Here is a 15,210-nt window from a genome sequence, read left to right as displayed (position 1 = left end):
TTGTAGCATAGATCGTAGCATAGATCGTAGCATAGATCGTAGCATGTACCGTAGCATAGATCGTAGCATGTACCGTAGCATAGACCGTAGCATAGATCGTAGCATGTACCGTAGCATGTACCGTAGCATAGATCGTAGCATGTACCGTAGCATAGATCGTAGCATGTACCGAGCATAAATCGTAGCATAGATCGATGCATGGACCGTAGCATAGATCGTAGCATGTACCGTAGCATAGATCGTGATGCAGGAAAACGCAGGACCATCAATGTACTTATCCGAGTTTTTTTTCCCCGTGGTTCATAATATTTCACGACATTTGACATTCTATATATTGACGTCCGATTTTCTTAATGTTTTTGTATTATGTACGCTTACAGGTAATGATTGAACGAGCTAATTTTCAAGAGGATTGAAATTTGATTTCTAGAATCTTCTGACAGTTTTAAAATGGTCAATGTAAGAATATTTACGTTTGTATCAAATTTTTGTCTCATTCAATTTTCCACTGTGTATCACCAAAGTGTTCAGGTTTCGTGACACAATCATAAATCAAACAATTTAAGTGAGTTTTATTTGAATCAGAAAGGTTCATCTCCCTTGAGCAAATGAAAAAAATTGAGTTTCCAATCTTAAAGTACGAAGAGTATAGTTTGTTGGAGTTGTAAACAAAAGTTGATTACGACGATTTTAGCTGAAAACAGCCTAGTTTCATCCATTTCCATGCAAACATCGAAGTGCGACCCAACGAAGACGACGATGAAATCGACGACGACGACGATGAAAACGACAACGACGACGATGAAAACGACAACGATGACGATGACAACGACGAAGACGACGATGACAACGACGAAGACGACGATGATCACAACGATGAAGATAACGACGATGAAAACGACAACGACGACGATGAAAACGACAACGATGATGATGACAACGACAACGACGACGATGAAAACGACAACGATGATGATGACAACGACGAAGACGACGATGAAGATAACGACGACGACGAGAGTTCGGGCTACTTAGGATATGGGGTCGATGTCCAGGATAATAATTATTTGGTCTCCATAATTTTATCGGTTTTTTATTTTGTTATTTTTTTTTAATCTCTTCTCTCCTCGACGTGCACACGTTTGCAATGATTCACAAGCGAGCGTGTGGATACAAAGTTCTTAACTTCTTCTTCCCTAAAACAATACACACACATATATTTTTTATTCCTATGGTGGGCCATCCAGTGGTCTCTCATGACCTCCTTTTTTCCCTTGCTAACTGTGAAGTTGCACCCTTCATTAAGGCACCTTAATTCACTCTGCTCTCCCGCGGTCCAATGCAGATCCTTCCTAATCCTGTTGTATTCATTCGGCCTATAGAGCGAAAAGCCCGCGATTTCGACCATCTTGTGTCCCCGCACCAAATGCCCCATATTTCTTACATCTTCTGCATGAGCGGATTGACCATCATTTTCTGATGAAGCTGACTCCTCCTCGTTCCCTTCCCGATCTGTAAAAAGATTGAACAAAAATCCAAATTCATTCCAACAAACGACGGACACAAATGTTTCGAAGAAGCAAGTTACTTACCCATTTCCTCCGCCACCGCGGTCTCGAAGTTTTCGCTCAGGAACAGTTCAACTCTGAACTTGTGATCTCCTAGACGTTCGACTGGCTTAATCTCGAACGTCTTTTCACTTTGGGTAAAACGATCGATCAATTCCACGAGATTCGCATTCGCATATGCCTCTCCGATACTACTTTGACACCGGAAAGCGAGTGCTGGATAGGTTCGCAAGTCTTCCGGGAGTTGCCTCAGTGTCTGGATCCGATATTTTTTGGTAACACCAATGTCAACGATGTCTAGGTTGACCCACTCACCGTCGATGCTTTGGATTTTTCCGCGTTTATTGTGTCCTTTTTTTGAAGCGAGACACATCTGGCCAACAACGATGTCTTTTGGTGCGAGGGAAAAAGCCCTCCTGCTACATTTTTTAATTTTGTTGTTGAGCCAGGATGCGTACAGTTTATTTTTGAGAAGAGAAACGCTGAATTCTTCGACATTATTCAAGAATACTATTTTCGTTTCTTCTTTCACGCCCAAGGTCAAGTCTTCACAGAATTCTGGCACTTCTTCGTCCGGATCATCATCACTTGACCTTGAGTCGCTACTTGGTAATGGCGAGTAGGCACGCCCTGCCCTGGCCCTGACTGGCTCCGCCCGTGTATCCACCAGTTCGTACGCTGTAATTGTATGGGACCATCATGTTCGTAGTACAGGCCCGCATTGCCGTCGAACTTGTTGATACGGTATAAACTCTCAGATTACGGATCGAGAGAGAATACACCGGCCGGGAGAAGCAGCATACACACGAGTCCTAGCATCTTTATGCTGTTATTTCAAAGAGAGATTCGTGCATTAAATTTATTACATTTGTTCTAACTCGTTCCTCGGCACATCTACCAGTGATTAAACATATGCGATTTTTATTTTATCCACATGCTTTGCAAACCGCTCGCCGGTGTTCGAATAGTTCGACACCTTGAAGGCCTCGCAGTACGGTATCCATTAATCGTTGAAAGGTCGCCGGGCGTTTTTCAAGAGACTCGGTAGAGTCTCGGGATAAGTACATTGACAGCCCTGTCGTCTGCTGGCCTGAGGCTTTCGCCGAGACTATACTTTCTCTGAATAAAACGATTCGCGGTGGTGGGGGTAAAATTCGCCTGTGATTTTCTTTAATTGCGAAGCTCATGAGTTATGTACAGCTTTCACAATTGAACTTTTAACTAATTAAGAAGTTCTCTGTCGAATGAGCCCAAAATCAGCATGCTCGGTGTCGTAATTTCTGAGAAAAAACTTTGCACGGGCTTAAGATTATGCAAAAGTTATTAACACATTCAGGATTTGACGTATCTGTATACGCGTACTCCAACCGCTACAAACATAGGCCCCTTGGCCCCCATGATCACCAATCCCTGGTGAGAGAAATTTTGTTGCAACCAATGAAAGGTGAGAGAATTTTTGGGCCAATGACATTCAAGAAAAAGAGCAAGGAAGTTTGGCGGAAAGCTAAAGAGCTCGAAAGTACTCGAAAGTCACCAACCGAAGTTTCACGTCATGTTGACGTTTGGGGTTATGATGTTATTAACTGCGTGCGGGAAAATAAAAATAATTTTCGTGTCATCTAACGAAATACATATTAATATTTATATTGTTAAAACTTGTGGTATACTAAACCGGTATAAAAGCAGCCGCGTAAATGTAGACTGTGATCTGTGTGTAAAAATAAAAAGTATTAAAAAATGCGCGATGCATATGTCAACGAAACTTTTCAAGATTTCATTATTTCGTTCGATTGGAAATAAGTGTCAACTGAGATAATCTTTCAATTAAACCAGAGTGCGCCGAATATTGTCCAGTGTAAATCTAGCATCAGTTGCGTGATTATATATCATGTATAATAATGTAGGTTATATATACGAGTTCCCTTTGATAGCTGTGGGTAACGAACCGGCCGGGGTTTGACGTTACGAAGTGCGGGACAAATGTAACAAACGTTCGCATAGTTAGTGAATAATAATATAAATAAGGCAAATCAGTTTATCAAAAATAGGTCTGGAAGTTATAAGGACAAATGATCGTCAATCTATAATGTGTCAAGATTTCTTTTTGCGAACACAAGAACACACGCAACTGTTAGTGTATAATATGATGAGAAACTCCAATTGAATAAATGTTTTCTAATTTATTTCTTGTGTCATCATTATATTTTATAATTCCCATATTTTGCTTCCTATTGAGTTTGGCTCTGCTCTTTCCGGTCCTTGTTTTGACTCTATCGGTTTGCAGTGGATCGATACATATTATTAATTGGTTGCCTAATATGTGTCCTATGATTTTCTACTATTTCTTCATGCTGATTGTGGTAACGTGATTCAAGAGGTTTCCGACTATGATCTGCAATCGAACATTTTGTACATCAGATTCTCAAAACAGTTTCTGGTCTTGATATAATTGTAGTTATTCTTTTACGCTAACAGTAACGCTAACTCACTGTTGTTTACATCATCGAAATTGTACCTTGTTTCATTCAAATTGTAAACGTTTTTGTAATCTTTACTTTTCACATATATCTCTGTTCTCGTCGAACCTTCTGCTTTCCATATCTTATCGATAAATCTAAACTCCTATTAATTATTATTTGAGCGACCCAATCACCTGCTTCGGGGCCCATACGGGACCATATAGGCACTCCTTCATTACTTCTTAAATTATTTCGATTACTTAATCACTTTAATATTGCAATATTTCGGTTATTCCCTTAATTACCCAATTATTTCAATTCCATTTAGACCAAACAAAATATCCATTAAAATATTTTACATTTCAAAAATCCTATACTTTGTGTAGGTTAGTGGCAGCAATATTTAGTAAAGTTCCGAACCCGTTCGTCCCTTCTGGACGTAACACAATATCATTCAAACTCGGAATTGCTAATAAAACGCTTGTCCTCCGATTGATATAATAAATTTTAGGGCTGTACGTAACTCAAATAGAAACTTTTTTGATTCATTAGAACTCTCTCAAGTTCCTGATGGTTCCCCCATCAGAATGAATATTCCGAATTACCATTAAATACTTGGCCTCGTATTGATATTGTTACGTCTAGAAGGGTCGAACATAATTGGGAAATTTATTTAGTTTTCACTGCCACCAACCTACACAAAGTGTAGGATTTTTGAAATGTGAAATATTTAGTAGATATTTTGCTTGGTCTAAATGAAATTGAAATAATTGGATAATTATGGGAATAACCGATATTAAAGTGATTAAGTAACCGATATAATTTAAGAAATAACGAAGGACTGCCTATATGGTCCCGTACGGGCCCCGAAACAGAAGATTGGGTCGCTCGAATAATAATTAATAGGAATTTAGATTTATTGACAAGGTATGGAAACAGAAGGTTCGACGAGAACAGAGATATATGTGAACAGTAAAGATTACAAAAAGGTTTACAATTTGAATGAATCGAGGTACGATTTTGAGGGCGGAAACAACCGTGAATTAACGTTTACTCCAACTTACTCTCTCACACGAACGGGAACAATTCTCCCGTTCCGCTCCGCACACAATAACCGCGCCTTCATTTGACGCGCGGTTCACACACACACACGCACAGAATTAACTTGGTTTTACGAAGAATAACAAATTGAGAATAACAAATAACTTAATTAAATGGTGCACACAAAAGTCTGCAAGACTCGGCAAGAGAACGTCCGTGAGGCAAGGGGCAATGTGTTGCTCACTACGCGTTTGTTGACGGAACCCAGACTTATAATCTTTATGCGGTTAACCTGTGTCATTGTACCAGGATTTACTACCACGCCGCGAGTTTGCTGGATTATGGAGTTATCCCGAGGGACGACCGAGTGTCAGTTAAGAATCAAACGGAACTAATGTACAAAAATCCTCGCCACGGCGACGAGAGTTCGAAAGCGATCGTCGTGACGGGGTTTTCAGTGCATCTCAGCACTTTAGTCGTTACCAAGGGTATCCACGAGCCACCTTGGAGGTCGCGATCAGGCGATGCTGAATCGGCGGATTCCAAGCGGTTGCTAAGGCACGAGGCATCGCGTACTGACCGAATCAAGAACGTTCTGGCAGTTTCAATAAAAGAAATATTTTAAAGTTGAGAGGAATCGTCGTCAAGTCTCGCGTTTAATGATAACTAAACGGGGGACGAGACAATATCATTAATTTTAATGCTGTATGTAACCTTAGATGGAATTTTTTGTCAATTGATTTAGCTTTTAGAATAAGATAAAAAGAATGAGGCATCGGTGTGAATTTTTTTTTGATTTGTTCTGTTGAAATTATTTACACTTGGTTTTATAATTTTTTTATGGAATTTTTTTTACACTTTTCGTGATATGATCAGGAAACAAGGGACCATCGATGTACTTGTCCCAACCTTTTTTTCCCTAGGGGAACTTTTGGGATTTTATATCACGTCTTTTTCCTCAAAAGTTCAGCAATCTTGTTTTTTGGGTTAAATTAAGCTGAGCTAACTACAATCACGCTAAGTTCAAAGAATAAAAATGAAAACTCTATACTCTCGGATCAGAAAATTGAAAATTCGATTGAAGCAATCTTTGAAAAAATGTTTACATACGAGATAAAAGTGCTCGTCACATCGATATATTTTTGTACCTTCTTACCTATTTTTTTGCAAAATTATGAAAAAATATTAGCTATTAGTAAGTAAGAATTTCAACATTTTCAAAAAAGTCGTAATAGTAAAAAGTTTTTTTCATTTTGTGTAGTTTGCTATTGATGAGCTCAAGGAAATACCTTCAAATGACATTTAAAAAATACTATCTCAAGATGACCGTGTGATTGTTGAATCGAGCAATCGGTTCGTAAAATAAAATGACAGCAAGTAAAAAAAAAATACTCGGAATTTCGAATATTTTTTCCAATATTCCCCTCACTTTCTACGATTTCTCAAGTGCCATCCTCAATATGAGCGCACAAATTGGCGAATTTCTGGTAAAATTGAATTTTTTCATAGGTCACGGATCGTATTCGTTGCTATTTCCATGAATAACTTTTAATTCCTCTAACCGAAGATATTTTCTAATTTGACTTTGAGACGAAGGAGAATAATTTCTACGTCTCGACGACTTGGAAAGATTTCTTTCCTACTTCGGTGTACAAAACGGAGAAACTTACGTTGAATTTACATCGACGTGAATCTCACGATCATAAAACTGATTTTTGGTCGTGTACCAATTATTCGTCGTTGAACGGTATTATTTTATTTTCAATATAAATTTATTTTCCGCTTATTCGAAATAATCGTTGGGAAGAACTCAGACATGAAAGAATTGAAAAATCGTTTGTAAATCCTTTATTTTCTTCATCGAGTTTGGTGCCATAGAAAAAATATATTTGTTGATGTCGACGACATCAGAAAATGTTCCTGTTTATTTTTCGTTGCACTGTCTCGTTGACCTTGTCGCTGTTTCGCGGCATTGAATTTTCGAACGTTCTGCAATAAAGCGATCTCATTAGGTCGAATTAGCTTCGAGATAAAAATCATAAAAGTGAAGGACGATAAATTAGTGGATGAAAAATAACTATAAAATTTTATTATTACGGTACATTTTTTTCATCGCGCACGTCATTTTTAAAACATGATGCTGAAGTTTCCAACGTTGGAGTCCAACGAAATGATCTAAAAAAACTCTCAAATAATTCCAGTAAATCTCCAATCTTGTACCGTGCCGAATTTCCAATTCGTAATTTTTGAAGCCACATCAATAATTCGTGAAATAAAAAAATAATGAATTATAAATCTTTTTTCGTTCATTTTGTTGAACTCCAACGTTGCAAACTTCAGCGTCGTTTTAAAACGGTATTTCTTCTCACTAGTCATGCTCACATAAGATATCAATATTAACCAGTTGTCAGACCGAAAACCGATAAAATCTGATAAAAACTCGAAAAAGCATGAGATCTCTCTGTCACAATAATATGGCGGAATTTTCAATAATGAATTCGAAACGACGATGATGTTCGTCGTGTTTTCAGAGAAAGCATCGATGTGAGATGAGATTTGTCATAACAAAGATTTTTCCGTTCGTTCGAGCTGAGTCACAAATTGACTTTGATCGCCAAACTTTATCGTTAAGTATTTAAGTAATGAACTTTCGAGAATGAGTTTTTCTTTTTCTTGCCAATTTCATTTTGTTATTGTCCAATTTATACGGACACTCATTCGAGTGTCATGAGTTTGAAAAATATTATAGAAGAAATTGATTTGGAAAAACGAATAATTAATCCCTTACCACGGGAATCTAAGGGCTTCGGGGCAATCGGTTTTACGATAAAATAGTGTAACGAAACGCTCTAGCCGACCTGGCCTGAACGCCGCCACGCGTCGGTTCGAGCAACCTTAATAATAAGGAGCAGGTATGAAGGAAACGTGGACACTGTTAATTTTGGTAAAATATAAAAATAATCAATTTTATTCAATTATTTGACCGAATTTTGACAAAAATAAAAGAAATTTTGCGCCTTGGCTCGCTAATTCTAAAACAATTTTGTGTTTTTTGTTTTTAAACTGTCTTGCTTTGTTTAATCGGATCTGGCGAGAAAAAGACCCGAAAGACCCGAAAACGTTGCAAATTCTCTGTCTGAGATAATTTTTAATTTCTCAATTTTCGGAATTTAATTGTACAAAATTAGCAAACAAAAAAAAACTTGTTTTTATTCTAATTATCGCTTTTGTCTTGTATTTACGACACGCCTTAAACCGAAAAACTCGCTGTTATTGCAAAGTTCAATTTTCCCGATGTCCTGTTACGTTAGCTCTAAGAATAAGTGAATCCAAGAATATTGCTCGCTTTTACAATTTTGAATTTCTTTTTACTCGATATGAAATCAATTTTAAACTATCGTCTCTTGGATTATTATTTTCTAAAATGGATCTAGATCGTCCTACCTGGACCACCTCGGACAATGTTTTTCAAACGAGAATTTAATTTTTGATAACAGAATAAATTTTTAATCCTCCTCAACAATAAGAAAGATATAAAAAAGTGAAAAGGTAGGATGTAAACCACGGGCTATGGGATAGAAACGTCACCGAATCCCTCCGAGAGTCCGTGCATTTACAGAGTAGAGGTAACCTTCCGTCCACGTGTTATGGGATCGAGACGTCACCGAATCGATCCGAGAACTCCGTGCAACGGAAAGCTGGAAATTTTTTAGAGGTTAGGTGCGGACCCTGGATTATGGGATCGAGACGTCGCCGAGTCGCTCCGAGAATCCAGGCATCCAAGGAAATAGGCAATTCACCGTCCACGGGCTATGGGATCGAGACGTCACCGAGTCGATCCGAGAGTCCGCGCTACGGGATCCCCAAAAATTTTCAGGATAGGTTTAGTATTGCTGAGGCTGATGTCGAAGTGTACTAAGAGAGGTCCGAGTTGATTCTTTAGCCAGGGAGAACTGTCCCTCGAATGAGTCGCGCAGCGCTTCTTATACCCGTGTCCCCACCATAAAATTCTCGAGCGCCGAGAATCTCCGTTTTCGCTCGGTTCTGCGCACCTTTCTGTAACGCCTACTCTGATTGGCCCGTTGCCATGATTCACGCTCGCCCGTTGGTCGAGCGGGCTAACATACGATGCGCGGACTACCGCTTTTCTTGATTTACAGCTTATTACGATGTTCAACAACAAAAACTTCGATTTGATCCGTTATTATTTAATTTCCTTCATTTTTTAACATTGTTAGTTGTTTTAATATGATTCGTAAAATTATAATCGCTAAAAGTCACGTACGCGTCCTATAGCCCATCGACGCTCTCCCCGCGCATGCGTCGTAGTCGCTTTTTACATTTTTCATTGTGATTGTTTTTTATACTATTAATTTGACTTGTGATCATTTTTCTTACATTCGTGTTATTTTTCTGATGATTTTGATCGTAATTACTTGCTCGGGCGACTTAAAATAACAAATTACGAAAAGAATTAATTTCAGTAAAATATAGCGCGGCGAAGTTCAGAGCGGTGCCGGTTGCCCCGCTCGGGCTCATGCCTACCGGCCTAAGATGGCCGCCACCTGTCAACAACGACGAGCGTGGTCGCCGCGATGTTTTGTCCGCGATCTAAAGATCGCGGAGTTTCGTTAGTTTCGACTGGCTCGGGCCGTCGCGCGAGTGTTTCGTCACAATAGATTAAGAATTTCTCGTAGAGAACTATTGTAAAAGAGATAAGAAAACTGTGATCGAGAGAATCGTCTCGATTGTAAGATTGGTCGTAAAATTGATCGAAAATATTGTTTGTTACATGTGACGAGTAAAACCGGGAAAAAAGGAACGAACGAGAAAGCGGCTATATCGAGAAATGGAAAGAGGGCTCAATTCTTGTGAGAGTCGAAAGGAGAAGAAATAGGAAAGGAATTGGCACTCTCACGACTACGTACTTCGAGTGGGGCTCGTACGTTCATCGATTCTTTATAACGAGAGTTGCAACGTCCAGAAAACCACGGGAACAGAGCAAGAATTTAGAAGAGCTACGAAAACTTCGCTTTCCATCGTTGATTTCGTCTCTCCGTCGCCACACGAAGTTCATACTGGAGGGAAAAACATCGAAATTCATACACTCTCGCCGTTAAAAAATGTCATCGCCTTTTTACGATTCCCGAAACATTTTTGAGTCCAATTATCATCGAAAGTATTTAGTCAAGCTAAGGGTCTGAAGGGAGAATTTCTCACCGAACGAAGTTGACTCATTTATATCTCAGGACCCTGTCTCACGCTTGCACGACATCGCGACGAACCTGTCGATCATTTTCGAAAATATCTAGAGCGATAGGAGGGGGGGGGGGGGGCGGTGGCAGGGAGAAGCAGTTACGCTGCCCTGTCCACACTCGTTAGATTTTCGCCTCGTATTCAACGGGACGGACGTCGAAAAATCAAGAAAGCTGTGAGTCCTCTTCTTTCGTTCTGGAACTCGGTCAGTGATTTCGATCTTTTCCCGGTTAGTCATTTTCGCAGTTCAGTTCAGTTTAACGAGAATAAAACAGAATATTCGATCCCGAAATAAAATATTCGGTCGCGGCTGCGGTTTGCTTCAAAGTAGTGCTTTTGTGCACGATTTCGAATTTTATCACGTGCATTCTCGGCTCTCGGTATCCAGGTGGTAGAAAAATTCCCAGGTAAAATTTCGTATCGTGGCCGTTAGCGAAAATCTCGTTTATTTCGCGTAATTAATTGTTGGTACTTTCCGGTAAAACTCGGGTCTGAGGGATCGTGGACCGGTATGGAATTGTATGATTGAGTGAGAGTGTGTAATCAAGAAAATTGGATTCACGAATTTGAACGATAGTCCGGCCCGGGTACCGACTAGCAGGTTCCCGGTATTTTGTAAATCGAACATCATTTAAATTATTTCGTTCACGAGTAGTTCCGGGACGAAATAAAAAAGAAACGGGCTCGCAGTAACGTGTAAAGTGTATAGGTCTTGACCGAACAAGTGTGCGTGTTGCGTGTGTGTTTGTTCCACGGTTTCTCCTTCCCGTAGCTATATTTAGTTAAATTTTCCCGCGTAAGACAAGAAAACCGTTACCGCGACTTCATATATTTATAATAAAATTGTAAATTAAATAAATATTGTTAAGTTCGTTACTGTTAAGTTCTGTGTGACTCGAATTCTTTTCTTCCGGGATAACCCTGCCCTTTCCCGCTGAACAAAACCGGTCAACCGTCCTTTTCTTTCTCATCGTCGAGTCACTTTGCGACTGGCGCTCACGGAATTTTACAATCGAAATGAATCGACGAAAGAGAGAGAGAGAGAGGGACCTTTGTGGCCTCGAACAATTATTTATAATATTGAAAAATTGGTCACAGGTCATATTGCGATATGTTCAAACGATGTGTGACGTTAAAGTTTTTAAAGTTAAATAATAAAAAAAGTTCGCGATTAATCTTGACATACTATGAATAAGAACACTGTCCGGCATATATAGAAAATTATGTCAAAAATTGATCAAGACAACTATCACCGTTTTTGAGAAAACCGGCAACAAAGAAATATCCCCCCACTAACTAATCGCAGTGAAACGCATAACTCCCGTCTTTTTGGCTCTGCGGGCAGTCGGGAGTTAAAAAATGTTTTTTTTGATAATTTTGAGTTTTTGAAGCATGTTCTCAGCCGAATAATGAAATTTTCCAGATTTTCAATGGAAAAAAAAAATGTTCTAAATTTTCTGGGGAGTGTTCTGCTTTGCCCGCCTGTTCCGCTTTGCCCTACTCTCCCCTAATATAAGAAATTGATGAAACATCTAAGGAATTCATATTTGTCGTATGCACACATCAGTCAGCAATGATCGCGCGAGAAAAAGCACGTCTACAAGCGTTTCTCAGTGCCTGTTCGATGTCGGTCATTACTATCGCTATACCTTGGTCACTGACCTCACTGGTTTTGACTTCATCCAACACAGCGTTCTAGCTGGATTCGGTTTTCTTTGACATCAAAATATACGCGATTGGTAATGCCTGAAAAAAATGTGCAAGAGTGAGATCATTATGAAGAAATACATAATCATTGATACCACGAATACTTACGTGATCATATTTAATGCCAAGAATCGACACGAGTTGGCAGACGCCCCTCACCCGCGGCGTCGTTTGGAAAGTTCCATTGGCAAAAACCATTGACCATTGAGGTACCGATCGTAAATTAATAAATGCACGTTCCCTTCCACATCTACGATTTTGATCGTGCTGATTTTCCCGGCGTCATATTCCAGAAGTTTTAGATTCTCTGGTTTCTCCAACTCATCAGCCATCGATTACAAAGTTTCTGGTCATGGTGGACAGAAATTTTTTCTCCAGCGCTTCAACGAATTGAGAATTTCGTTGAATGACACCTCACAAATTTCACTTCTCTAGGAAACCTATTGCAATGATAGTAGAAGTATGAAAATAACTAATCCAACGGCTTCAACATCCAATTATTATTATTGTTATTGTTTTTCAAGATAAAATGAAATATGTTCGGATGTATAGCCTGCATAAAAAAATTACGTCACATTGAAAATTCCGTATTTTGTTCTTAAATAGAAACTTTATAAAACTATTTTATAATATTTATTCAATTATAATAAACAATTGATAATAATTTTTCGGCATTGTGCTTGACCATTCTCATTTTTTATTTTCACTTTCAATGGAATCTCCTGGTTTTGCGAAAATAATTAAAAGTTTTTTTTTTAGTTTCCTTCCTTTTTTATATATGTTGAGAGACATCATTAACATGAAATGCAATTTTTGACAAGAGTAAATACAGAAGATTTTACCATACTTACAATACGGCTACCGTTTCGTACACATGCTTCGAGCGCCAAAAATTTCGTTCGAGAACAGTTTTTAAAGCCTCTTTAAAATCTGTGATCTGTTCAATTTTTTGATCAACGAAGCTAGTTTCAGAATGGTTTTGAAGCGATGCTCTTCGCCGTGCCAAAGCAGAACTTCATACTACACCGGAGATAACTGTGAAATATGATTTTAAATTGAAGCAGAACACGACTTTTGGGTATATTTAACGGAGCACTTACAACAATAAAAGGTTATAAAGAAAATCGAATACTTCAAAGTTATTTTTCAAAGGATATCAAATGTAACTTTTTCGACCAAAATTCATACTCGATATCATTGACTAGTAATGTTTCCTATTATGTTACCAGCGTTTGATTTGCGCGTGTACAATTCTTGCGACCCACGTTAGATTGTTTGGTGGCCCTGATAAGGGCCGTTTGACCGTACTGGTACTTATACTGAAAAAGGTTTACCCGGATTGGCTAAGGGCCGTACGGTGGGGAAGCGCAGTGTAGCTGCTTTCTGATTGCCGGAGAGCCATATGGTGGAGAGCGCAAAGCGGCGCTGATCGCGGTCCGACTAAGTGCCGTACGGTGGGGATTTCGCAGAGCCGAGCTGCTCTGTGATTGGTGTGCAAGTACCTACAAGGCCCTGATTTGCACGCTGGTGCTTATAATTTACTTTTCGTATTAAGCTATAAGTTTTCTATATTCCATTTTAGTTTGGGGGTTTTTGGGGTTTAATTTTAGTATATTTTAATAATGTGGAAAAAATGCAGTATTACCGGTAAAAAAGACACGGATAAATATACGTGTAACAATTATATTTTTTAAATCGAATCGAATTGCTTGCTACGCTAATGAGGTTTCCTTTTCTGGCCGCTGCAAATTCGAGATAGCAATGAATTCGGAAACGTGGTAGACAATCAACAAACCACGTGCACATTTCACACTTTTTGAGATATCGTAAGACGATTTGATGTATCGACGAGAGAAATTTCGTTTGAGTAACAAACGATCAATCGAGAATACGATCGGGTTGCACGCTTACAGAACTGTAAGCACTCAATATATATTCGACTTACACTTAAGCGATCAGATCGCTTAAGAATAACTCATTTTTCACGTGCCTTCCACGTATAGAATTCAAATTTCTTTAACCTCGTCATTTTTCCGAAACTGAAAATTTCACCCCTTTGCAGGTATTGAATTTTCTTTCATTTCGATAAAAGAGTCTGATGTCTCAAAAAATTCTTCATAAAATATACTATAAAAACTTGCAAATGAAAAATCTGAAAATTTCACCCCCAACCCTTATTCTTCACCCCTTTGGAGGTATTGAATTTTATTTTATTTGGATAAAAGAGTTTAGTGCCCCAAAAAATGTGCAGTCTTGATAAAATATAGTATAAAAACTTGCAAGTGAATAATCTGAAAATTTCACCCCCAATGGTGTGAATTTCGTTTTTTTTTTTATACACTACCGACCAAAAGTATGGAATCACTCAACAACAATTAGAGCCGCTCTAAAAGTTTGATAACTTTTTGAAGAATCAAAATATTTGAATTTAGCAAACGGCTTTTTGAAGAGGACACATTTTTCTCCATATCCCTCTTTCCAGATATTTTTTATGATTTTTTTTGGATTTGGTACGCTATTTTGAAAGTGACTGTTTTCCGGTGTTTTATTGTCTGTTTAAAACTGGACGCATGACGTGTGAAAATTTTTCCCGTTAATTTTCTTTATGACAGCCTTAAAGCCTTCAATTTCGTTTTTGAAAAGGTTTTGTACGATTTTTTTTCGCAGAGTTATCGCATTTTTACCTGAAAAAGACCACTTTTTCAAAAAATATGGCTAAACCCGAAGATTTCGAAACTTAAATGAAATTTTCAAGAGGGAAAAAATTTGCAGAAAATCGTTCTGAATCGACTGGAATTTTATCAGAATTTTTGTTCGATATTTTTTTTTCGGCAATTCCAGTCAGAATTCCGACAATTGCAATGGCTTAACTCGAAAACCATGGAGTTTGGGCCACAGTATTAACCTTTTAAGGACGGGGATTTTTACGTTGAAATCGACCTTTCCTTTTACACGAAATTTGTGCATAATATCGATGAATTTTTCAAATAAAGTGCCCGACCAAACTTAACCTTTAAAGGTTAAGAGAGAAAATCTTTTCTTCGAGTTTTCGATCGATGAGAATTCTTTCTAAATTTTTTTCAAAATGTTCAAAAATTCAATATTCAGAAAATCGCCGAAACAAATACAACTTTTGTATTTATGAACTTGAAGTACACAGAAATGAATTTCCAATTCAC

The 15,210-nt window shown here is 38.4% G+C and overlaps 1 protein-coding gene across 1 annotated transcript; it reads right to left on the bottom strand.

Annotated features, from left to right (window-relative positions):
* Positions 1-1,077: 1,077 nt before the first annotated feature.
* LOC122417882 (uncharacterized) lies at positions 1,078-2,884 on the bottom strand. The gene is made up of 2 exons (XM_043431758.1): positions 1,593-2,884; positions 1,078-1,512 (listed from the first exon to the last, which is right to left on the bottom strand). The coding sequence occupies exons 1-2, from the start codon at positions 1,939-1,941 to the stop codon at positions 1,112-1,114; spliced, it is 750 nt and encodes a 249-aa protein (XP_043287693.1). The 5' UTR covers positions 1,942-2,884; the 3' UTR covers positions 1,078-1,111.
* Positions 2,885-15,210: the final 12,326 nt, after the last annotated feature.

The sequence above is a fragment of the Venturia canescens genome, chromosome 11, assembly GCF_019457755.1.
Source record: "Venturia canescens isolate UGA chromosome 11, ASM1945775v1, whole genome shotgun sequence".
In the NCBI taxonomy this organism is placed as follows: Eukaryota; Metazoa; Arthropoda; class Insecta; order Hymenoptera; family Ichneumonidae; genus Venturia; species Venturia canescens.
The sequence above is the reverse complement of the archived record's forward strand: the minus strand, read 5'-3'. Positions and strand labels throughout refer to the sequence as shown.